The 23,506-nt window shown below is 34.4% G+C and overlaps 2 protein-coding genes across 14 annotated transcripts in view; both read left to right on the forward strand.

The window, feature by feature from the left end:
* The window catches only part of LOC129452195 (uncharacterized), a 153,558-nt gene extending 136,977 nt beyond the window's left edge, over nt 1–16,581 (forward strand). The window contains exons 1-3 of one of the 4 annotated variants that reach the window (XM_073859498.1): nt 9,787–9,985; nt 11,199–11,350; nt 15,238–16,581. In XM_073859498.1, the coding sequence (XP_073715599.1) occupies nt 11,275–11,350; nt 15,238–16,415 (1,254 nt within the window). In that variant the 5' untranslated portion in view covers nt 9,787–9,985; nt 11,199–11,274 and the 3' untranslated portion in view covers nt 16,416–16,581. Of the gene's footprint in view, nt 1–9,786; nt 9,986–11,198; nt 11,351–14,009; nt 14,245–14,853; nt 15,060–15,237 lie in introns of those variants that run through there. The other 3 variants (XM_073859500.1, XM_055215917.2, XM_073859499.1) reach the window with 3 other exon arrangements.
* The window catches only part of LOC129451856 (uncharacterized), a 196,249-nt gene that overhangs the window by 144,176 nt on the left and 28,567 nt on the right, over nt 1–23,506 (forward strand). For 2 of the 10 annotated variants that reach the window (XM_055215464.2, XM_055215344.2), the window contains exon 1: nt 18,604–18,812. The exons of 3 other annotated variants lie outside the window; for them this stretch is intronic. In XM_055215464.2, the coding sequence (XP_055071439.2) occupies nt 18,737–18,812 (76 nt within the window). In that variant the 5' untranslated portion in view covers nt 18,604–18,736. Of the gene's footprint in view, nt 1–2,140; nt 2,297–2,879; nt 3,047–5,664; nt 8,405–18,593; nt 18,813–19,286; nt 20,965–22,014; nt 22,138–22,722; nt 22,957–23,506 lie in introns of those variants that run through there. 5 more of the 10 variants (XM_055215327.2, XM_055215422.2, XM_055215353.2 and 2 more) reach the window with 5 other exon arrangements.

Raw genomic sequence — 23,506 nt, forward strand, 5'->3', positions numbered from 1 at the left:
CACACAGGTGAAATGCCTCAGTGTGAAAAGACAAGTAAAAGGCGCCTTAAGGATTATTTAGTAAGTCACACTGGTGAAAGGACCTTGGCATGCCCTCACTGTGATAAGTGTTTTAAACAACGAAGAAGTCTTTATGTTCACATAAAGACTCACACTGGAGAAAGGCCATACAGCTGCACTAAGTGTGATAAGTGTTTTAAACGACAGGGAACTCTAAATGTTCACATGAAGTCTCACACTGAAGAAAGGCCCTACAGCTGCCCTCAATGTGAAAAGACTTACAGACTTAAAGACCACCTTAAGGAACATTTAGTGATTCACACTGGTGAGTGGCCCTTCACCTGCCCTCAGTGTGATAAGGGGTTTATACGAAAAAGACAACTTGATGATCACATAAAAACTCACACTGGAGAAAGACCATACGCCTGTCCTCAGTGTGGAAAGACTTACACATCTAAACAGCACCTTAGGCATCATAAAGTAACTCATACAAATGAGAGACCCTTTGCATGCCCTCATTGCGATAAGCGTTTTAAACGACCGGGACATCTTAAAAGTCACATAAAGTCTCACACTGGAGAAAAACCATACAGCTGCCCTTCGTGTTATAAGGGATTTTTACGAAAAAGTACTCTTGATATTCACTTAAAGACTCACACTGGGGAAAGGTCATATGCCTGTCTTCAGTGTGAAAAGACTTACGTATGTAAACAGCACCTTAGCAATCATATATTAACTCATACAAATGAGACACCATTTACATGCCCTCAGTGTGATGAGGGTTTTTTACAAAGAATAAATCTTAATATTCACATAAAGACTCACACTGGAGAAAGGCCATACAATTGTAAAAAGGCTCAGATGAAACACAAAATAATTCACACTAATCACAAGCCTTTCTCTTGCCTTCAATGTGGAAAGAGTTTTAAACAAAAAGGAACCCTTAATGTTCACATGAGGATTCACAGTGGTGATGGGCTTTACACCTGTCCTCATTGTGCGAAGAGTTTTACAAATAAAGGAAGTTTAGAGGCTCACATACGAGTTCACACTGAAGAGAAACCTTTCAGGTGCCCGCAGTGTGACAAGAGTTTTAAACAACGTGGAGCTCTTCTGTCTCACATACGAATTCATACTGGTGAGAAGCCTTACTCATGCCATCTGTGTGATAAGAGTTATACATGGCCCCGAAGTCTCAAATATCATCTGCTGTTTCACCATAATGTATAAAACCCCTAAAAGTGTTCACATTGTGTAAAGAGTTTTATTGAGTCTTTGACGCTGATCAAACACAAGTGACTGTATACTGGAGAGAAGCTGCACCGCTGTCATTCTTGTTGGAGAAGTTTCAAAGGAGAAAAGAGCTAACTGAGTGAACAGAAATCAACTTCAGTCTTCAGGTCCAAGCACATGATGTGAAATACAGATACATCTTGCAATTGAATTACTTCAAAATATCTTAATTTTAATGCATTACATGAAGTGGTGAAAATTGTTCCTGTAGCTCATCTTGTAAAGCATTGTGTTCGCAGTTCAAAAGATTAAAAAGCAGTTCTGATTAAATGTATAGCTTCAAAGTATTGTAACTTGCTTTTGATAAAAGTGTCAAAATGTAAAAAAAAAATCAGAATTTATATTTTTCACGCTGGAGTAGATTTGCACTCATTAAAGGTAATTTGTTAAATAATGGTAACAATAGTTACCCTGATTAATTTTGTTAATCATGGATATGATGGAAAGAGAACTAAACATGTGACTGAAGTAAGATTATTAAAAAATAATGAAAATCTTTGTCATTATTCACTTATAAGCCAGCGCTGCACATGCTGATTGTCTCCATTATTAGATCCAATTTAGTTTTTACAGGCTATATCACATTTTATAAACTTTGACCCATTCAAGTCTCTCTTTATTGAATTGAGCTGCAATTAAATAAAAAAATATGTTTTTTTTCTCCAATGTTTTTAGATAGGGCTATCTTTGTGTGATATAGTTTTTAATTGTTTTGTTATGTAAACTTTAATCGTAATTAAGATGCAGTTTGTGTTGTAATCGTTTGACAAATGTGGGATATTTAACCTTGAATATATTTATTCATGATTTGTATATTTTCTTTGGCATAGAAGATGATAGTTCATTCATTTCCTTGCATTTCACAAATGTTGAACATAGATTAAGAAGTAAAGGGACTTTTATTTTGCCTCTTGGAGCCTGTCGTGCAGTGACGTCATAAGAGTTGCGCTAGCAGCGCTTCAGCTCGTCTGTCGGTTGAGGGAAGTTGAGGTGTTAGTGTGAGGTAAATAAAAGGATACAAATGTGTTTTGAATGATTTTGTGAAGAAAGATACTCCAGCAACTTAAATACAAATATTAAATGATATTACAGTTTTGTAAAACTTTATTGTAAAGCACTGAGAGTTGTTTCACTAGAGCCAACATTTATATTCATGCTCCTCTTTGCTATACAATTCTTTAACATAGCAGATGGATAATTAATGTTGTTAGTAAAATTGATCAGGGTCATAACTTGTTAGACATGGATAATACAGTTACATACTTTGTTTTTTCATTTGATAATGGTCAGACATTGTTTGTTTGTGTAAACAGACATGCGATTTTTATTTGTATTGTCCAAATTTTATGCCCACAAATAGAAAACACAACTATAAAGACAACTTGTAATTGGTTTAAAAATTAATGTAAATCTGCCTGTAAAACCTAAAAGTCTCATAATCTAATGATGAGATTAGGAGCATCAAAGTTTGGTTTTATATTGATTTCAATCTTTGACATGATCTTCCTCAATCAGTGTTAATGATATCAACGTTATATTTTGACAGACTTTCTTTACATTATTTAGTCATTTGTATATCTTCACAGGTCTGTTTTCTGCGAAGAAGTCAAACAAGCAGGAATCACAGCTGCTGTCTCAACACGTTCAACTACTCTACTATTCTGATCCACTGTTGTAATGATGGAGTGTGTTAAAGAGGAGACTGATCCTGAATCATTCACAATAACACCTGAATATACTGAACAACAGAGAGGTTTGTGTTTAAAGCCTTTTTCACAAACCGATTACGGTATAACATATTGGGGCGGTTTCCTGGACAGGGATTAGACTAGTCCTAGACTAAAATAAATGTAAGAACTGTCAAAATTGAAAACAACTTGCACTGACATATCTTAAAATACATCAGTGCCCTTTGTTTTGCTTCAAAATGCACACCAGTAATGTTTTTAGTAAGGCGTGTTTGTTCAAACTAGTTATATTTCCTAATTAAACTAGGGCTTATATATGTTCGTATATATCAATTTATGTACCGTATTTTCCAGACTATAAGTCGCTCTGGAGCTTAAGTCACATCAATCAAAAATGCTTCATGAAGATGTAAAAACATATAAGTCGCAATGGACTACACGTCGCATTTATTTAGAAAATTATTTCACAGAATCCAAGCCGAAGAACAGATATTTTATATGGAAAGGCAAGTTATTCAACTAAACAATAGCACACAGAACAGCAGGCTGAATAGATGTCTGTACGTTAAAGTAATATTATCAGTTATTTACACGATACACAATAGCATTCAGAACTTACCTGGAAGGCTGAATAGTCTAAATTAACCAAACAAGCCAACTAGCGTGAAGTTGGCATACTCCTCATTCCGCATCACTGAATCTATTGAATTACATAAATACAGGAGCAGCATATAGCGGACTCTCGTGGCTGTAGACAGTAATGTTTATATGTCAAAATTAAGATATACTGACTTATATGTCGCGCCTGACTATAAGTTGCAGGACCAGCCAAAGTATAAAAAAAGTGCAACTTCTGGTGCGGAAAATCCGGTATTTGGTGTGCTGTCTGGGGAGGCCTCCTAGCTCGGAATTTGACCCGAACCCAGAGTACCCCCCACCCTTTAATCACTGGAAAGGGATGCTGCAAAAATTGTCATGAGAGAGAGTTGAGAGACAGCTTTATTTACAAGCTTCCTCCTGCACTGATTGGTTGATTCCCTAAACATTCGCATCCCAAAATTTGTAAAAATAAAATTTCAAATAATATTTATGAGGTAAGACATTGAGCATTCACACAGCGCTTTGCCCATGCATCACATCGGAACCTCTTTTAGAACCGAAACTTACGAATTCTGAGCGGTTCCGATTCCTTTTAAAAAACAGAACCGGTTCTGAATAAGAACCAAGTCTTTGTTCCCAATCCTTGAGGTGGGAATCATAGAGTACCTCACAATACGATGCAATACATGATACATGGCTCACTGTAACGACCGCATCACGCTGCGGCGATTATCGGTATATTACTAGCCAATCCTATTGTGATATACAGTGCTCTATTTGAATCAAGTCTTGGGGGGGTCCCCAACATAAACAATATTTCACCATGCACCATAAATGCATGAAACTAGTTTATTAGATATTAAATATATAAATTGTTACGAAACAGTCTTTCAGTCTGTGTGTTGGTGGGGATTTTTCAATGATTTCAGTACATATGATTTTTATTATTTTTTTGACAAAAAGTGGAGGGCCTGTGCCCCAATAAAGCTTTATGTCTAGCAACGCCCCTTACCGAAATGAGAGAGAATGGCAAGCCTTTTAGTTCATGGGATAAAAAAATTAAACAGCCAGGTATGTGTCTTTGCATAGTGTATCGTTATGCCACGGGAGACTTGTGTCTCTAGACAATATGTCAATAATGGCAAAACAGTGCTAGCTCGCCATCGATCTGAAGTAAATACTGTAAAAAACAAAACATGCACTGAAAAGTTGAAAAATTATTTGTCAAGGTAAGTATATTTTTATACTTAAAAATAGCTTTTAAAGGGGACATTTCAAAAGACCTTTTTAAGATGTCAAATATATATTTTGTGTCCCCAGAGTACAGTAGTTTTAGCTCAAAATATCATAAAGATAATTTATTACAACATGTTAAAATTGCCACTTTGTAGGTGTGAGCAAAAATGTGCGATTTTGGGTGTGTCCTTTTAAATGCAAACGAGTTTTCACATTTTCTAGGTTGACAGAACCACTTGGGGCCCAATTATAGCACTTAACATGGAAAAAGATTTTTATAATATGTCCCCTTTAAAATACACAAACTGGCGATTTTAAAGCAATTAAAAACATCTCCCCTAAAACGCTATTGACTGTTTAAATAGTCTTAGTTAAAAGAATAACTTTGCCTGAATTTTTTTCACTTTAGTCCATGCAATTAGCAACATTTTTTCACTTTAATCTATGCAATTAGCAACATGACCCAACTTCCAACGATAGAATCAATTATCGATGGACAAATTCAAGTCCAGCCCTACCTTTACTTAATTTCAGAAGCCATTTCACTCAGATATACGTTACCACAGGAAAATAAGACAATTGTTACTTCAGTTTCATGGCAACTTTAATACACCAATAAATGATATCATTGTACCATTTTTTTGTATTCTTTACAAACGTAATCAAACATGCACATGGGCTTGGATTTTGTGAAATATTTTTTTAAATAAACACAACGTATAGCCCAGTGCGACTTATGTTTTTTTCTCTTCAAAACCCATTTTTGACTGATGCGACTTATACTCCGGAGCAACTTGTAGTCCAGAAAATATGTTAATTTAATTTCTTGTTAATTTGTTTATTTTAGGCCTGATGGGAGTGCAGTACGGAGGTCAACAAAAAAATGAAATAAAGGATGAAGATCAGCACCACAATTTCCAAAGTGAAAAAAATTATTTCAGTTGCTCACAGACTGATGAAGATTCACCTGAAGAAAGAGAAGAAAAAATCTCTTTTGCCTGCAATTTTAATGGTGAGACTTTTTCACAGAAAGAACATTTACAGGTTGACATAGTGACTTACACAGGAGAAATGCCTCAGTGTGAAAAGACTTGCGCAAGTAAAAGCCACCTTGAGGATCATTTAATAAGTCACACTGGTGAGAACACCTTTGCATGCCCTCAGTGTGACAAGTGTTTTAAACGACAAAGAAATCTTAATGCTCACATAAAGACTCACACTGGAGAAAGACCATACGCCTGTCATCTGTGTGAAAAGACGTACATATTTAAAGACCACCTTAAGGATCATTTAGTGATTCACACTGGTGAGTGGCCCTTCACCTGCCCTCAGTGCGATAAGGGTTTTATACGAAAAAAACATCTTGATGATCACATAAAGACTCACACTGGAGAAAGACCATACGCCTGTCCTCAGTGTGAAAAGACTTACATATGTAAACAGCACCTTAAGCATCATATAATATCTCATACAAATGAGAAACCCTTCGCATGCCCTCAGTGTGGTAAGTGTTTTAAGCAAATAGGAAATCTTAATGTTCACATAAAGTCTCACACTGGAGAAAGGCCCTACAGTTGCCCTCATTGTACAAAGACTTACAGACGTAAAGACCACCTTAAGGATCATTTAGTGATTCACACTGGTGAGTGGCCTTTAACCTGCCCTCAGTGCGATAAGGGTTTTTTACGAAAAAGACATCTTGATGATCACACAAAGACTCACACTGGAGAAAGACCCTTCACCTGTCCTCAGTGTGAAAAGACTTTCACATGTAAACAGCACCTTAAGGATCATATAGATAATCATACAAATGAGAGATCCTTTGCATGCCCTCAGTGTGGTAAGAGTTTTAAACAACTAGGAAATCTTAATGTTCACTTAAAGTCTCACACTGAAGAAAGGCCATACAGCTGCCCTCTGTGTGGAAAGACCTACAGACATAAAGGACACCTTAAGGAGCATTTTTTTAGTCACACTGGTGAGAGGCCCTTCACCTGCCCTCACTGTGATAAGAGTTTTTTACAAAAAAGACATCTTAATGATCACATAAAGTCTCACACTGGAGAAAGGTCACATGCCTGTCCACAATGTGAAAAGACTTACATATATAAAGGAGATCTTTGGAAACATTTAGAAAGTCACAAAGATAAAAGGCGCTTCACCTGCCCTCAGTGTGATAAGGCTTTTTTACAAAAAAGAAATCTGGATATTCACATAAAGTCTCACACAGGAGAAAGACCATTCGCCTGTCATGAGTGTGAAAAGACTTTCACACGTAAACAATACCTTACAGAACATACAGTAACTCATACAAATGAGAGACCCTTCACCTGCCCTCAGTGTGATAAGTGTTTTTCACTAAAAAGAAATCTTGATATTCACATAAAGACTCATACTGGAGAAAGACCATACAGCTGCAATCTGTGCGGAAATACATACAAATGTAAAAAGTCTCTGAAACGACATAAAATAATTCACACTATTCCCAAGCCTTTCTCTTGCCCTCACTGTGGAAAAAGTTTTAATCAAAAGGAAACCCTTAATAGTCACATGAGGAGTCACAGTGCTGGTAGGACTTACAACTGTCCTCATTGTGGGAAGAGTTTCACAACAAAAACACATTTAGTGAATCACATACGCATTCACACTGGAGAGAAACCTTTCAGGTGCCCTCAGTGTGACAAGAGTTTTACACAACGTGCACATCTTAAGTATCACATCCTAATTCATACAGGTGAGAAGCCTTTCTCGTGCCATCTGTGTGATAAGCGTTACATGCAGTTACGAAGTCTCAAATTCCATCTGATGTTTCGCCATAAAGGAGAAAACCCCTAAAAGTGTTCACATGGAGGAAACTTTGACGCTGATAAAACACAAGTGACTTGTTGAAGAAGTTTCAGGCGATCACACAGCTGCAGACTCACAGAGAAAAGTGCTGTCTGTAAAGAGTGAACAAAGATCAACTTCAGTCTTCAGGTCCAAACAAGCCAAATCAAGTTCACCAAGCTTCCGAAGTCATTCCACATCACTGAATCCATTGAATTACATAAATACATGAGCAGTATGTAGCAGACTGTTGCAGCTGTAGACTGTAATGGTTTCTCTTGGTTCATATGAATACATTTTTACATATAAGTCGCACCTGACTATACGTCGCAGGACCAGCCAAACTATGAATAAGTGACTTATAGTCCGAAAAATATGGGACTCAAAAATATATATTTTTGTTGTGAATTTTTCTTGTAGCCCAACTTGTAGAGCATTGTGTTAAGAGTTTAAAAGGTCATGGGTTCAATCCCAGGTAGACACATTCTGATGAAATGTATAGCTTTAATGTGATTTAACTTGCTTTTGATAAATAAATCAGACAAATGCATTAAAATGTAAATGTTTTTTCAGGATTTATTATTTTCATGTTGGAGTAGCAGTACTATTAGATTTGCACTCATTAAAGGTAATTAGTTAAATAATGGTAACAGTATTTATATTCTTCCACATACTATATAAATTTTGTTAATTATGGATATGATGAAAAGAGAACTAAACATTTTTGTGACTGAAGTGAGATTATTAAAGGAATTGTTCAACCAAAACTGAAAATCTCTGTCATTATTCACTTATAAATTAGTGCTTCACATGTTAGATGTCTCCATTATCAGATCCAATTCAGGTCTTACAGTCTGTGCTACATTTCAAAAAACATTTCACTCACTTCCTCTTTAGTAAAATTAGCTGCCATCCTTCACCTCATCTAAAGACATCTTTCTGTATTCATTGGATTATCCATTCATCACTTCTTTCCACTGCACTTAACTAGATTAGTATTCTTCTCCAATTAATTTTATCTATACATGTACGCCCTGGCTCTTATGAGTTATTTGTTCATAAATCAGTCTGCAATACTTGTCATGTTTGTTTTGCAATATTTTAAGGCCAGCAATTTTAAACTAAGTGGACCATGATAAAATAGGGTGGACCTCAATGCCTACTCTAAAAATGACATCATTTTTCAATATAGTAGTGGTTAAATGAATTACATTATGTTTTTTGAGGCATTGATCGAATACTTTGGAGTCGGCAAAAAAAGAGAGTGGGGTAAAATAAAATAAGAACAAATTAAGAAATTACAAGCAGATAAAAATAGAAAAGAACAAAGTTATAAATAAAGTATGACAATACGATTTAGTTACAGAAATAAAATTAAATGAATATTAACACAGTCTTTATTCTATAAATTAAATGTAATTCATATTTTTTAAGCTATAGAAGTGATTTTCCTTAATCTTCTGTTGTTTAATTAACATAATGACACAAACATATAAGCAGATGAGTATAGGCCTACTGTCACTTTTTAAACCAGATAAGCATGGATCCATTTATTGATACACATCTGAACATTCTTTCTGAACTGATTTCTTTACGTTCACTGTAATACATAATAATTGACTTTTGTTTTTATGATAATACTTTCCTGACTGTGGCATTTCGAGATAATTTTGTGTGTATGTGTCCTGTCAAGTTCAGAGAGATTATGTATTTGAAACTCGCCTTCATCTGTGTCCTGTATGTGTAAGCGTCTTGCAAAATTATAAAAAAAAAATTATTTTAACGTTTGCATGGTTTAGAAATACATCCAAATTTATTTATTTCTGAAAGTGTATTTGAGTGATATAAGTGATTTTTATCATTTATGTACAAATTCCGCTGCTTTCCCACAAAAATACGTTGTGTCTCTCAACCTGGGTGTCACCCTGGCCCTTTTGTAGCCTTGCCAGCTATTTTTTGAGATATATTATATTATATTTTATGTATTTTACTATGTACTTTATATCATTATTTTGTGATTTAGTTTTCATAGAGTGTAAATTATTTATTGTGTTATGTAAACTTTAATCGCGATTAATATGCTGTGTTATTCATTGGCAGAGTCTATATTGTAATCGTTTGACAAATGTGGGATGTTTACTTATAGATTCATGATTAATATATTTTCTTTGGTGTATAAGATGAGTGTTCGTTAATTTCCTTGCATTTCACGAAAATTGAACATAGATTGAATAAAGGGACTTTTATTTTGTTTCTTGGAGTCTGGCGTGCAGTGACGTCATGAGAGTTGCGCTGCTGCAGCTTGTCTTTCGGTTATGGGAAGATTGAGATTTTTGTGCGAGGTAAATATTTTTTGTTATTTTTAAAGAAAATATACTCCAGCAACTTAAATTACAATGTTAATTATGATTATTTTAATACTTGATTGTAAAGTACGGAGAGTTGTTCTACTACTATGCAAAGCGAGTTATTTTACATTGTAAGCCATTGATTTAGGTAATGTTATGTATATTTTTTTTAAATCTGTCAATGAGCTATAGATGCATTTTAAGGAATATTCATGCTCCTCTTTTCCATACAGGTCCTTTACATAGCAGATGGATAATTGCTGTTGCTAGTAAAATGAATCAGGGTCATAACTTGTAAAACATCGAAAATACAGTTACAAATGTACTTTGTTTTTTCATTTGAATATTGTCAGACATTGTATGTTTGTCTAAAATAACATACGATTTGTATTGTTCACATTTTTATGCCCACAAATAGATTACACAACTAAAAAGGTTTAAAAATGAATGTAACACTACCTGTGGTTAGTCTCAGTGGTGTAGTGCAGTGTATACACAGGTATATGGAGGAGAATAACGTTACCCAATAAAAAAAATAAAACATGAGGTCATAAATTAAGAAAATTACCACTTTCCCAGGTACCACTACACCACTAGTTAGTCTCATAATCTATGAGATTAAGAGCATTAAAGGTGCAGTGTGTAAATTTTAGTGGCATCTAGTGGTGAGGTTGCGATTTGCAACCAATGGCTCAGTCCACTGCTGACCTCTTCCTTTTGAAACACATAAGAGAAGCTACGCTAGTCGACACAGGTCAAACATGTCATCGTTGGAGACAACTTATTAAAAAAGTTTGTCCGTTAAAGGCTTCTGTAGAAACATGGCTGCACAAAATGGCGACTTCTATGTAAGGGGACCCTCTGTGTATGTAGATAAAACGTCTCATTCTAAGGTAATAAAAACATAACAGTTCATATATGAAAGGTCTTTATACACCCCTGATTATTTAGTTTTGTATATTATTTTGCATTTCTGTCAAGAGATCCTTCCAAAAATTACACACTTCACCTTTAAGGTTTGATTTTACATTAAAGATATCAAGGTTATAATTTTCACAGAATGGTATTTACATTATGTAGGATGGCTTTAGAAAGTAGATAAATAAAAATGACTTTAGTTGTATTTCCACAGACTGGGTCAAGCATTTGGCGTATTGATTGAATATTTAAATTATAACTTTGTTCATTTGTATATCTTCACATGTAGATGCTGAAGAAACCATCTTAAATGACACAATCTTTTTTCTGACACAACTACTCTACTATTCTGATCCACTGTTGTAATGATGGAGTGTGTTAAAGAGGAGACTGATCCTGAATCATTCACAATAACACCTCAACATACTCAACAACAAAGAGGTTTGTGTATAATCTTAATGAATGAGGAAGAGCTTAAAAGCTGTACAATATTATAATGAGGAATTTGACTTAAATGATTAAACAATAGAAAGACATCTGATGAGTTGAAATGTCAGAATTTAATTTTAGCCCAGCCATCATAAGAATCTTTTTTTTGTGCGTTTTTTGAGGTTTAATTTTTGTTAATTTAATTTCATGTTACTTTGTTTATTATAGGTCTAATGGAAATGAAAGAGAAAGGTCAGCAACAAAATGAAATGAAGGATGAACATCAACACCACAATTTCATAAGTGAAGAAAATTCTTTCAGTTGCTTACAGACTGATGACGGTTCACCTCAAAGAAGAGAAGAAGCCAAAATCTCTTTTGCCTGCAATCTTAATGGTGAGACTTTTTCAAGAAAAGGACCTTTAAATGTGCACACAAAGTCTGACACAGAAGTAATGCCAAACACCTGTTCTTATTGTGGGAAGAGTTTCACAAATAAAGCACATTTAGAGAGTCACATTCGCATTCACACTGGAGAGAAACCTTACAAGTGCCCTCAGTGTGACAAGAGTTTTAAATATCGTGGACCACTAGAGAGTCACATACGAGTTCACACTGGAGAAAAACCTTTCAGGTGCCCTCAGTGTGACAAGAGTTTTAAACAACGTGGAGCTCTTAAGCATCACATACGAATTCATACAGGTGAGAAGCCTTTCTCATGCCATCTTTGTGATAAGAGTTTTACACATAAACAAAATCTCAGATTTCATGAGCTGGTTCACACGAATGAGAGGCCGTTTAGCTGCGATCAGTGCGATAAGAAGTTTGTTAAGGCAGCTCTGCTAAAAGTGCACCTAAAGACTCATTCAGATGAGAGGCCGTATTTGTGTTCAGTTTGTGGAAAGAGTTTTCTAACTTTAAAAAAAGTTCAAGAGCACCAGATGAGGCACACGGGTATCAACTGCTCTGTGTGTGGAAATGTGTTTCTGGGACCCAAAGAGCTGAAGCAGCACCAGAAGATTCATACTGAAGAAAACCCCTAAAAGTGTTCACATTGTGGAAAGAGTTTTATATACTGGAGAGAAGCTGCACCGCTGTCATTCATGTTGGAGAAGTTTCAGACGATCACACAGCTGCAGACTCACAGAGAAAAGCGATGTCTGTAAAGACTGAACAAAGTCGTTAGGTCCAAACCGGGTGTGCCTCGTACATCCTGAAAAGTTAAGCTGATGGCTCTTTAATCGCCCCTTGGTGACTGGCTCAGTACAAGTCATAAACCCGGCACTCTTCATACAAATGAACCGGACTCGGATAGAAATAAAAAATTTTTATTACACTTCCAATAAAATGTTCTGAAAGATGGTTTTGGTTCTTTAAGGTAGTTCTTTTTATGATATATGTTCAATTGTTCATTTTTGTAATAAGTTTCATTTTTGTGTGTCTTTATGATTGATATGTGTGATTGACAGACTCTGAGCTTTGAGGGAAGATTGAAGATATAACAAACTCTTAATTTTTGATTTCTGTGTTATTTCACACCATAAAAATGAGTTGTATTTAACTTACCTTATTTTAGCAAGACAGTGAAATGAGACATTCAAGGGGCGTTGTTCAATTGTAAGACAACAGTTCCTTTAAATATAATTTTTGTCATGTAAAGTTTTGAGAGATAATGTTTTTTTCCACTTTTATTTAGCTTATTATTAGTGTGGTTCGGCGTGCTTGCCGCATTTTAAGGATAATTTATTTTAATATTGCTGTTTTTCCAGTAATAATAATAATACAATTTGCATGTCAATCATGCTTCCTTGTCTGTTTATTTATGTCATTATGGTGTTATGTTAGGTTATGTGAGGATATTGCTATATGAGAGGTTTACTGCTGTTATATTAATACTCATGTTTATAATTTGCAAATCAGACAGTGGCAAAAAAAATATTTCACGAATATTGAACATGGATTAAATAACGGGACTTTTATTATTAATTTTTTTTTATTCAGAAATGTCATATGTGAAGTACAAGTAGCATATATAACACAAAGTGTATTAACAATACATGAAGAGTTTCGTTGCAAAACGAGATAACCACCGTTTTTTTTAATTGTTCAGAAATCTCGTTTTTTTTGGTTGTGCATTCCAATTAATTTCAATTCAACTGCAGTTGGTTTGTTTTGATTTAAACCTTCATAACTTAATACAGCTAAGTAGCACCATAAAACAAAATAATAACATGATAGCATAATAATAAACATGTTTTGACAAAAATGTTAAAAAATGGATTTATCTCGTTTTGCAACGAAACTCTTCACATCCAAAGTCATCTGAAAAGATAGAAGAGAAGAGAAAAATAACAATAATAAAACTTTTAAATTAAATTCCAAAACAAGTATTAATTAATTACAGTGCATGAAAGATCTCATCATATTTCTTCAAAAAAAGAAATACTTTTTTGTTATTAATTAGTCTAGTGATTTAATTAAAAGTTCTACTTCACACAAGAAATCTATAAAAGTAGGTATTTTCTTAAGAAATCTTTCTTTGTGAAAGTAGAATTTTGCTATAAGATCGGGACTTTTATTTATTTACTTTTTTGATGATGCTGTGCTACAGATGGACTGTTAGCTTTTTTTATTGAATATCATCAACAAAACACATTTTTGATTAATGCCACATGAACATGAGGTATTACTCACACATTGTTCACAAGTTATCAGAAAAGAAAACAGAAAAAGAAAAAAAACTTACAAAAAAATTGAGTATTTTTAAAATATTATGTGTTTTCTGAGCTTTTTTGTTCTTAACTTTTTCGGGACTTTTATTTTGCCTCTGGGAGTCTGTTGTGCAGTGACGTCATAACAGTTGCGCTGCAACTCATCTGTTGTGGAGATTGAGGTGTTTGTGTGAGGTAAATCAAACGATTCAAAACATTTTTTGTTCTTTTTTAAAGAAAGATACTCCAGCAACTTAAATAAGAGTATTGTTACCTATTACTTTATTGTAACTTACTAAGAGTTGTTATATTAGGGCCAACAAATATTCAAAGTAGTTACATTCAGTTATGTATGTTTTTCAAATCGGTTACATTCAGTTATGTATGTTTGTCAAATCTGTTGACGAGTTTTACATGACTTTAAAGGAATATACATGCTCCTCTTTTCCATACAGTTTTTAAGCAGATTGATAATTGCTGTTGCAAGTCAAATTTATCAGGGTTATAACTTGAAAGACATGGGAAATAGTTAAAAAGTCTCAAAATCTAACGATGAGATTAAGAGCATCAAAGTTTAATTTTGTATAGATTTCAATATTTGACATACTGACTGAGTAAGATCATTAAAGATATCAAGGTTATATTTTCCCAGAATCTTCTTTACATTATTTAGGACGATTTTATGCAGAAAATGTATGTAGAAATCACAAAAAAATCCTTCACCTGGCTTTTCACTGGGTCAAGCATTTGGCGTATTGTTTGAATTGTTAAATTATAACTTTGGGCGTTTGTATATCTTCACAGGTCTGTTCCTGTAGATGCTGAAGTGAAGTCACTATCACACGAGTTCATCTATAAATACTGTGAAGAAGTCAAACAAGCAGCTGCTGTCACAACACATTCAACTACTCTACTATTCTGATCCACTGTTGTAATGATGGAGTGTGTTAAAGAGGAGACTGATCCTGAATCATTCACAATAACACCTCAACATACTCAACAGCAAAGAGGTTCGTGTCTAATCCTAATGACTGAGAAAGAGGTTAAAGTTTTCTTTGGGGGGGGGCGGCACCCCAGCCCTCCCTATTGACCAGCCGCCACTGCATCACAATAATCTTTTTTGCAGCTTGAGGTTAAATTGAGGTTTTATTTTTGTAATTTAATTTCACGTTAATTTGTTCAATATAGGTCTAATGGGAATGAAAGAGAACGGTCAACAACAAAATAAAATGAAGGATGAACATCAGCACCACAATTTCAAAAGTAAAGAAGCCAAAATCTCTTTTGCATGCCATCTTAATGATGAGACTTTTTCAAGAAAAAGACATTTAAATGTTCACACAAAGTCTCAAACAGGAGAAAAGCTAAACACCTGTCCTCAGTGTGATAAGATTTGCACAAGTAAAAAGCAGCTTAAGAATCATTTAGTAAGTCACCGTGAGAGGACTTTTGCATGCCCTCAGTGTGATAAGTGTTTTAAGCAGAAAAAACATCTTAATGATCACATAATGACTCACACTGGAGAAAAGCCACACGCCTGTCCTCATTGTGAAAAGACCTACAGGCATACTGGGCATCTTAAGGATCATTTAGTGAGTCACACTGGTGAGAGGCCCTTCACCTGCCCTCGCTGTGATAAGGGTTTTTTACGAAAAAGAAATCTTGATATTCACATAAAGACTCACACTGAAGAAAGGCTATACACCTGTCCTCAGTGTGAAAAGACTTACAAATGTAAACAGCATCTTAAGGATCATATAGGAACTCATACAAATGAGAGACCATTTGCATGCCTGAATTGTGATAAGTTTTATTCACTAAAAGGAAGTCTTAATAATCACATGAGGAGTCACAGAGGCGATGCGTCTTGCAGCTGTCCTCATTGTGAAAGGAGTTTCTCATGTAAAGCACATTTAGAGAGTCACATACGCATTCACACTGGAGAGAAACCTTTCACGTGCCCACAATGTGACAAGACTTTTAAAGAACGAGGACATCTTCTGTATCACATACGAATTCATACAGGTGAGAAGCCTTACTCATGCAATCTATGTGAAAAGAGTTACACACATGCACAAAGTCTCAAAGTTCATCTGCTATTTCACACAAATGAAAGGTCGTTTAGCTGCGATCAGTGCGATAAGAAGTATTTTTCGGCATCTCGGCTAAAAGTGCACCTAAAGACTCATTTAGATGAGGGTTCGTATTTGTGTTCTGTTTGTGGGAAGAGTTTTCTATCGCTCAAAAAAGTTCAAGAGCACCAGAAGAGGCATGCGGGTGTAAAGTGCTCTGTGTGTGGAAATTTGTTTTTGGGACCCAAAGAGCTGGAGCAGCACCAGAAGATTCATACTGAAGAAAATCCCTAAAAGTGCTCACTTTGTGTAAAGAGTTTTATTGAGTCTGTGACGCTGATCAAACACAAGTGACTGTATACTGGAGAAAAGCTTTTTGTTGTATATTAAATGCTCCCTCATCTGTAAATTGCTTTCGACAAAAGCATCTGCTAAATTAATAAATGTGTTTATGATGTGATTGATTTGAATCAGTTGTTATATGAAGAAGAGTATCACTACATTATTTGTCTCAAGATGCACACCAGTATTTTTTTGTAAGGTATGTTTGTAAAACTACTTAAATGTTTTAATATATCTAAGGTCTAGTCTTGGGCTGCGTTCAGCCTTGACAAAATGTTGCTTTAAATACAAACCGTTTTATACGTGCACACCGTTTCCAGGAAACATGTCGTTCAACCCAGAAACTGAAGCAAAACATTGCGCACCTGTTTGAACTTGAACGTGTCCCTGGCTTTACCTAAACCCTGTCCTGCTTTTATTATCAGTCGTTGAACAATGCGCCCGTTGGTTGTTGTGAATTTGTCCCGTCCCCTCCACTGTGATTGGACGGCTGAGTGTTTAACTCAAAGTTACATTTTTTGAACTTTGGGCGCTCGGCGCGGAGAAAAAAGCCATCTGCTGGCGTTTTAGAAAAGTGCTGCGCTTCTATTGAAAACAACTGAAAACATACGCCAGATGCTGGCGTAAATGTTTTGGGGTGCACGCCACTTTAGTTTTTTATAGCTTTTTCATTACGTTACGTTTATTATTTAAATATATATAAAAAATGAATGGCTTGGCTACTGAGATGTATATGTGTGCATATATGTTATGTATCTTTATTGTTCTTTAATGGTAAGTAAATTATTTTTTCAGTATAAATCACATATAAAAAGTAATACTTTCATGGATTATATAATTCCATTTATTAAATATTTTATAAAATTCCTGTTTTCTATTATTTATTTTTTTACCTAATATTTATAGCCTACGTGTTTGTTCTAAAATTATTGTGTTAACATGCAACGTAATACGCACAAACCTGTTTATATATTAATAACACTTGTGTGTGTGCGCTATATTTTTATATTTAATATGTATGTAAACATAATTTTAGAACAAACAGTAGAGACAAAAAGAAAAAAGACAGGCTATAAATTTAAGGTTAAAAGAAATACCTTAATAGAAAACTGAAAAAGTATGAAATAATAAATAAATTGTAAATACAGAATAAATTATATTTGGTATAAGCCATTCAAATCTTTAATCATTCTAAATATAAATATTTTGAGCAATATTAAATCGATTATTATCATTTACGTGCGAATTCCTCTGCTTTCCCACAAAAATATCAGTATCTCAAATAAGTATCTCTTCCCATACGCAAAAAAAATATTTTAAAATACAAAAATAGCCAAAAAATATTTTTAGCCCTCCATATATTTAAATCCAAGGAAATATATTCACGTCACATTAGAAGAGAAACTTTGTTACGAACCTTCAAAAATATACTTTATAACATTAACTTGTATTCAGTATATATTTAAAATATGTTTAGGCAAAAATACATTTTTGACATATAGGAAATTAGAGAAATATATTTGCTTGCCCTTAAAATAGATTTTGAAATATATGTTGATATATGAAGGTTAAAAACTAAATATAGTTTCAAATGCAAAAATATTTTCAATTGAGCATAACATTCTACAAAATGTATTTAGCATATATTTCAAATAGCCTATTTTTTTGACCAGAGAAATGTATTTTTTTGCCATATGGGTACAGTTACCAATCTGAGTGTGCCAATGCCACCCTAGCCCTTATGTTGCCTCGCCAGCTGTTTTAAGATATACATTATTTCACTTTCTATGTATTTTATATCATATGTTTGTGATTATGACTTTGAATTTATTTATTGTGTTGTGTAAACTTTAATCGCGATCAATAAGTGTTATTCATTAGTTTTATATTGTAATCGTTTGAGAAATGTGATATATGTAACCTTGAATTTATTTATTTTACCTATAGATTCATCATTTGTATATTTTGTCCTTGCATTTCAGGAATATTGAACATAAATAATAAGTAATGAGTAAAGGGACTTTTACTTTGCCTCTTGGAGCCTGCCGTGCAGTGACGTCATAAGAATTGCGCTGCCCGCAGCTCCTCTGTCGGCACGATTGAGATGTTTGTGTGAGGTAAATCAGACTATACACAATATTTTTTTTTTTTTTTTTTTTTAAACAAAACTCACACTATCACACCAGTTCATCTATAAATACTGTGAAGAAGTCAAACAAGCAGCTGCTGTCACAACACATTCAACTACTCTACTATTCTGATCCACTGTTGTAATGATGGAGTGTGTTAAAGAGGAGACTGATCCTGAATCATTCATAATAACACCTCAACATACTCAACAACAAACAGGTTTGTGTTTCATCTTAATGACTGATATTAAGTCATTAGAGCTGTACAATATTATATTGAGGAATTTTACTTAAGTTATTAAAAAATCTGATGGAGTTTAATTATTAATAGACAGCCATCACAATAATCTTGCATGTTGAGATTTAAGGAGGCATATCATGATCATCTGACTTTTTCCATGTTTAAGTGTTATATTGGGTCCCCAGTGCTTCTATCAACCTAGATAAAATTTATAAAAAATAAGTCATTGAAATCTGGCTCCCATTGTGATGTCAGAAGGGGATAATACCACCCCTAAATCTGCACTATCCAACCACAGCACTGTCATTTAATGCAGAGATTTGCATTTAAAAGGACACACCCAAAAACGGCACATTTTTGCTAACAAAAAGATTTATTTTTTCATCTTTAAAAAGTCGTGTGAAATGTCACATTTAAATTGAGGTTTATTTTTTGTTAATTTGTTCATTATAGGCCTGATGGGAATGAAAGAGGAACATCAACAACAAAATGAAATGGAGGATGAAGATCAGCACCACAATTTCAAAAGTGAAGAAAATTCTTTCAGTTGCTCACAGACTGATGAGGATTCACCTGAAGAAATAATAGAAGAGAAAATTGCTTTTGCATGCCATCTTGATGGTGAGACACTATCAAGAAAAGGACATTCAAATGTTCACTCAAAGTCTCAAACAGATGTTATGCTATACACCTGTCCTTATTGTGGAAAGACTTACAGACATAAATGGCACCTTACTGAACATTTAGTGAGTCACGCTGGAGAAAGGCCCTTCACCTGCCCTCATTGTGATAAGTGTTTTGAACGGAAAAAAAATCTAAATATGCATATAAAGACTCACTCTACTGAAAGGCCACACGCCTGTCCTCATTGTGAAAAGACTTACAGACTTAAAGGACACCTTAATGAACATTTAGTTACTCACACTGGTGAATGGACCTTTACCTGCCCTCAGTGTGATAAGGGTTTTTTACGAAAAATAAATTTTGATATGCACATAAAGACTCACACTGGAGAAAGGCCATACGCCTGTCCTCATTGTGAAATTACTTGCATATCTAAACGCTCCCTAAAGGTACATATATTAACTCACACAAATAAGAGACCCTTCGCATGCCCACAGTGTAGTAAGTGTTTTTCACTAAAAAGAAGTCTTAATCTTCACAAGAGAAGTCACAATAATTTTGAGTCTTACACCTGTCCTCATTGTGAAAAGAGTTTCTCGTGTAAATCAAATCTAGAGAGTCACATACGAGTTCACACTGGAGAGAAACCTTTCAGGTGCCCTCAGTGTGACAAGAGTTTTAAACAACGTGGAGCTCTTAAGTATCACATACGAATTCATACAGGTGAGAAGCCTTACTCGTGCCATCTATGTGGTAGGTGTTACACACATAGACGAAATCTCAGATATCATGAGCTGGTTCACTCGAATGAGGGGCCGTTTAGCTGCGATCAGTGCGATAAGAATTTTGTTTCGGCAGCTCTGCTAAAAGAGCACCTAAAGACTCATTCAGATGAGAGTTCGTATTTGTGTACTGTTTGTGGGAAGAGTTTTCTAACGCTCAAAAAAGTTAAAGAGCACCAGAAGAGGCACACGGGTGTGAAGTGCTCTGTGTGTGGAAATGTGTTTCTGGGAGCCAAAGAGCTGGAGCAGCACCAGAAGATTCATACTGAAGAAAACCCCTAAAAGTGTTCACATTGTGGAAAGAGTTTTATTGAGATTTTTTGACGCTGGTCAAACACAAGTGACTGTATACTGGAGAGAAGCTGGATCGCTGTCATTCATGTTGGAGAAGTTTCAGACGATCACACAGCTGCAGACTCACAGAGAAAAAAGAGCTGTGTGTAAAAAGTGAACAAAGATCAGCTTCAGTCTTCAGGTCCAGACACATAATGTGAAATGCATATAAAATGTATATAGTTAAATGTATAGCTTTAATGTATTGTAACTTACTTTAGATCAGTCCTTTCAAATAGGGGGGCGCACGAGACCCCGGGGAAAATACTTTTTCAGAAAGTGATTTTTTTGCACCGTCACTTAAAGACATTACACCCCAATCACGCTGATAAGCCGCTTGAGTTTTTTATTATTATTTATTGATTATATTTAATTTAATTTTTCAAAAAATATTATACTTTAAATCAGGATTGATTTTTTTTATTTCATGCAAATTTATGCATTTTAAGTCTTTTCGGTTACAGACTAAAAACAATGTTAATAAAGTTATTCTTTGTTGTAAGTTGATTGATATTTCTTTTTTTTGTGTTTTCTTTAATGTTAATAAGGATACAATGTTTTGCAGATGTGTAATTTTATAGACAAATTATACTATTTACAGTTATGGCGGAGAGTTGGGGGGGGGCGCGAAATGTTTACTTCTTCCTAGGGGGGGCGTGACAGAAAATAATTGAGAAGCACTGCTTTAGATTAACGTGTTTAGCCAAATACATTAAAATGTAAATGTTTTTTCACTGAATCCTTTAAAGGAAACATCTATAGACACAACTCTTCTGCATTCATTGGATTATTCCCCTTATTCATAACTTCTTGTAATTTCTACTTGTGAGCATAGCTTTTTGTACAATGCTTACAAGAGTGGAACATTGCATTAAGACATGTTACCCAATCGGGTAACAAAAATGTCAGAAAACGACACCTCTCGCCATTCTGTTGGGTCATTTTTCCAGTCACAGATACTCTACAGACAATCTGACCCAAAATGGCACAGTTTATCTATGTACCTTGTATTGCCAAACAGCAGGAGTGATTTTATGTAGGCCATATTGGTTAACACCATGATTTCATATTGAGGGAGAAGGAACTTTACCTCACGCTACACCCCCTATGACTGGACACCGACCAAGTATATGGTCCAAGCTAAACTAAATTGCTTATTAATAGATCCGTGCATACTATGAGATGTAGGATGTAGAGTTATAATGAAGCTTTTAAAAAGCATGAAGAAATTGCTATGACAGGAAAACTTTTACATCTGCTAATATGATGTTTAAAGATGAGTTTTAAGTGATAAAGTTAATAACTACAGGGGGATTTTAAAATATTGGAGTTTATATTGTAATCATTTGACAGATATTAGGCCTTGAATATATATTTTTTACATATACATCCATGTTTTAATATTTTATTTGGTGTAGATGATAGTTCATTAATATTCTTGCATTTCACGAATTTTAAAAATGGGACTTTTATTCTGCTACTTTGGAGCCGGCAGTGCGGTGACGTCATCAGATTTGCGCTTCAGCTCGTCTGTCGATTGAGGGAAGATTTTGGTGTTGTTTGAGGTGAATCAAACCTACAAAATGTGGCTTGATTTTTTTTATGTGCTCCAAATTATAATATTTTTACATTGTTTCAGATCAAATGTAATACTCTAATAAAGTAAATTAATACTCTTGAGAGTTGTTAGAGCAAACCTTTATTAAATGGTGAAGAGATAACTTACTTTTCAAGCTATTAATGAAAGTATGTTTTTTTGTTAATGTTTTTTTTCATGATTTTTAAGGAATATTCATGCTTCTCTTTTCCATACAGTTCTTTAACATAGCTGATGGATAATTGCTGTTGCTAGTAAAATTGATCAGGGTCATAACTTGACATGAATACAATACAGTTACAAATTGTCAGACATTGTATGTTTTTGTAAACGAACATGTGATTTGTATTAGTAATGTCTATTTTTATGCCCACAAATAGAAAACATCAACTATGAAGACAACTTCTTCAATCTTTGACATAATTTTCATCAATCATTATAAAAAATATCAAGTTTATATTATATTAAATTAAACTTAAACAGTAAATCACAGTAAATTGCTTTACTGTGGTGTACTAATTTAATAACTTTGGTCATTTGTATATCTTCACAGGTCTGTTCCTGTATATGCTGAAGAAACAATCTTAAATGACACAATCTTCAGTGAAGTCTCTATCACACCAGTTCATCTATAAATACTGTGAAGAAGTCAAACAAGCAGCTGCTGTCTCAACACATTCAACTACTCTACTATTCTGATCCACTGTTGTAATGATGGAGTGTGTTAAAGAGGAGACTGATCCTGAATCATTCACAATAACACCTCAACATACTCAACAACAAAGAGGTTTGTGTTTCATCTTAATGACTGATGAAGAGCATAAAGTTTTTGAAGCTTTAGCCCATCAAACATTTTACAGATGTAGTTCATGGAAATGCTCATTGAGAAAATTTAGCAAATGTCGACAAAATGATTTTCGTTAAAGTTTAGCACATAAACACAATGTCGATATCTTATAAGTGGGAAAAAAAGTTTGTCAAAAAACAGCTTTAATGCTAATAAATGTGATGTCACATAAGAGATTTTCATCACGCGCAACCTCTGAAGGGCACAACAGCAGGGGCACTCTTATGGCCCCACTGCTTCGTTCATTTTCATGAATTTCTTTATCTTAGCAGGGTTATTATAATTTATCAAAACTTTTAATACATTTCTGTTAACTGAAATCAAATTAAATATAGGTCTAAATATTATTTGTTATACCACAAGTCTGTTGAATGCTGTATTCTGATTGGCTGAAAAAATGTTCCATGGTGTTAAGTATTTTTTTAGTATACCACACACCTAACTTGTCAAATGTCTTAAAAAAGCACCAGAGCGATGTTTGTGGTAACCG

Source organism: Misgurnus anguillicaudatus, chromosome 21, assembly GCF_027580225.2.
Source record: "Misgurnus anguillicaudatus chromosome 21, ASM2758022v2, whole genome shotgun sequence".
Taxonomy (NCBI): domain Eukaryota; kingdom Metazoa; phylum Chordata; class Actinopteri; order Cypriniformes; family Cobitidae; genus Misgurnus; species Misgurnus anguillicaudatus.